At 40.7% G+C, this 2,712-nt stretch overlaps 1 protein-coding gene across 1 annotated transcript in view; it reads right to left on the minus strand.

The window, feature by feature from the left end:
- Positions 1 to 477: 477 nt before the first annotated feature.
- Positions 478 to 2,712, minus strand: part of LOC102876808 (zinc finger protein 135-like) — a 9,334-nt gene continuing 7,099 nt past the window's right edge. Inside the window, exon 3 of the mRNA XM_006897982.1 lies at positions 478 to 548. Coding sequence (XP_006898044.1) covers positions 478 to 548 — 71 coding nt within the window. The remainder of the gene's footprint in view (positions 549 to 2,712) is intronic.

The raw sequence follows: 2,712 nt of genomic DNA on the forward strand, positions 1-2,712 counted from the left end.
ATTGCCAGTTTGAGCAGGATTTAGAAGGGACTGTGGCACCAGTGATAGATAGATAGATAGATAGATAGATAGATAGATAGATAGATAGATAGATAGATAGATAGATAATCATTACTGACTTCAGATGGATCCTGGTTGAAAGTAAAGAACACCAGAAATATGTCTATTTGTGCTTTCTTGACTAGGCAAAGGCATCTGACTGTGTGGGTCATAACAAGCTGTGGCTGACATTGGAAAGAATGGGAATCCCAGACCACTTGATTGTGCTCATCTGGAACCTACACTTGAACCAGGAGGCTGTTTGCGAATAAAGCAGGGGAACACTGCATGGTTTAAAATTGAGAAGGGAGTGCGTCAGGGCTGTATTCTCTCTCCATATTTATTCAGTCTGTATGTGGAGCAAATTATCCAAGAAGCTGGACTCTATGAAGAGAAATGTGGCACCAGAATTGGAGGGAGACTCATCAATAGCCTCCGTTATGCAGCCTCCTCCTCCTCCTCCTCCTCCAGTTTCTTGCCACAGCCACGTGAGTACATCAGGGCTGCACCTGTTTTTTGAAATATGTCAGTTTGTTTATCATCAAGACCTGGGGCCTTCCCCCCCAATTCCTTTGGAGTAGTGTGAACTTTATTACCATTGCTTTTTGAGCACATGCTATTTCATTAAATTGTCAGAGATGAAGTGACACAGGAATGAGCTTAAACAAAAGAGAAACTGTGAAGCTGTCAAGGACTAGGTTACATAGCAGTGCTATGAATTGGAATGGACACATCAGTCCTAATACACACAGCACTACTGCTTTTCAGTGTGCACTGCTTAATCATTTTAGGCACAATTATGACTTTGTAACTTTCTTTCATTACAGATTATGTATGGTTTAAGGAGATGTGCAAAGGTGCCATATTGACAAGGGGTGGATTTTGATGGTAAAGGTTGTGTGTCAACTTGGCTAGTCTGTGATTCTCAGTGGTTTGGCAGTACTGGTGTAGTTTTCCCCCAGGATAGGTGAATACAATCACCTTTATGATTTGTTAAAAGCATCCAGTTAGTTCAATAGTTTTTCTTCCTTTTCAGTTCAAGTGTGTAGTCTGCATCTTATATGATCCTCCAGGCTCTGTGGCCCTTTGCTCAATTTGGGTCCTGCATTTCATTTATCATGCTTACTTTAAAAGGGAAATACTGTATTTATTCTCACTATTAGGTAAGAAAAGTGGGGTTCAGAGGTCTGCACTAGGAATAATTGTTTAAGGCAAATATGTATTTCTACACACACACACACACACACACACACACACACACACTTATGTACTGTTGAGCTGGAACTAAATCCAGAGGCTGTAAATCCCATGGGTGCAGGCTGTCTCTTTCTCTTGTGCCTGAGGGTTGGCAGTGCAGCTCTGTACTCAATTCTATGTACAAATACATGTGTGTGTATATATATATACACAATATATATACACATATACACACATGTGTATATATATACATACACATCTGTATATACACATGTATGTTTGTCCAGAAAGTCCAGGGTGGCATAAGCTACCAACTTCTGAATTAACAGAAAGGTTAGCAATTTGAACCTACTAGAGTTATGCCGGAAAAGGGCTGCTGATCTTCTGAAAGGCCAGTCTTAAGAAATAGTAAGGAATAGTCCCTTTATAGTATACATGAGGTGTCAGTAATTTGTGAGATGCTTTGAGTCATAGGGATCGCTGGTATCTGTCAGGTCCTGGTGAAGGACACAGAGCCTTGCAAGTCTCCTCTCCATCTGGAAATTGGTATCCACCAGTGAAAAGACTGGACAGCTCCAGTGAAGCACTGGTGGTCCCTGCTGCCAGCCTTTAAAACCTCACATCGCATGTGGTAGCCTTCCAGGGGCTGGTCCCAGGAAGAAGAGAATACATTCTCATCCTCTACTAACACTCAAGGAAATATGCTTGCACTCATACACACGTGTGCCTGCACACGCACACATGCATCTTGGTGGCACAGGACAGAATCTATTGGGCTACTAACTGAAAGTTCAAAAGCAGCAGGTGCTCTGAAGGAGAGATGCGCAGTCTGCTCATGTGAAGGTGCAGAGGCTCAGACACACAGTGGAGGGCTGCTGAGTCTGAAACAACGTGATGGTAGTGGGCTTCATGTATGTGTAACAACAGAGAAAATAAAGTCACAAAGAGGCACCAGTGCCATTCAGAGACACGATTTAAAAGAACTGCAAACAGGAACTCAGACAGACATTTGTACATGAACACTGATAGACCTATAATTCACAACAGACAAAACTGAAAACAACACGAATGAATAAACAAAAAAGAAATATATACAACCATAAAAAGAAATAAGATTCAGATACATGCTATAACACGAATGAACCTTGAAGAACTTATGAGTAAATAAGCCAGACACCAAGACAGATACAGTATGATTCCACTCATATACAAAATCTAGAATAGTAAAAAACCAAAGTTTATTAGAAATTGCCAAAGACGAAGGGAAATGGGATAGGGACTTAGTGCTTACTGGGTACAAAATTTTTCTTTAGGATGACAAAAACTTCTTTAAATACACTGGGGAGAGCTTTGTACATCATTGTGAAGGTAATTAACATCTGTATACATCAGATGGTTTAAGTGGCAAAGTAGTGGTTACATGCTGTCACATTGTTCAAGTGAATTGTAAAAACGAAAACCAAACAACCAGTAGTC

This window comes from Elephantulus edwardii, unplaced genomic scaffold (assembly GCF_000299155.1).
Source record: "Elephantulus edwardii isolate Elephantulus edwardi_28Jun2011 unplaced genomic scaffold, EleEdw1.0 scaffold00217, whole genome shotgun sequence".
Lineage (NCBI taxonomy): Eukaryota > Metazoa > Chordata > Mammalia > Macroscelidea > Macroscelididae > Elephantulus > Elephantulus edwardii.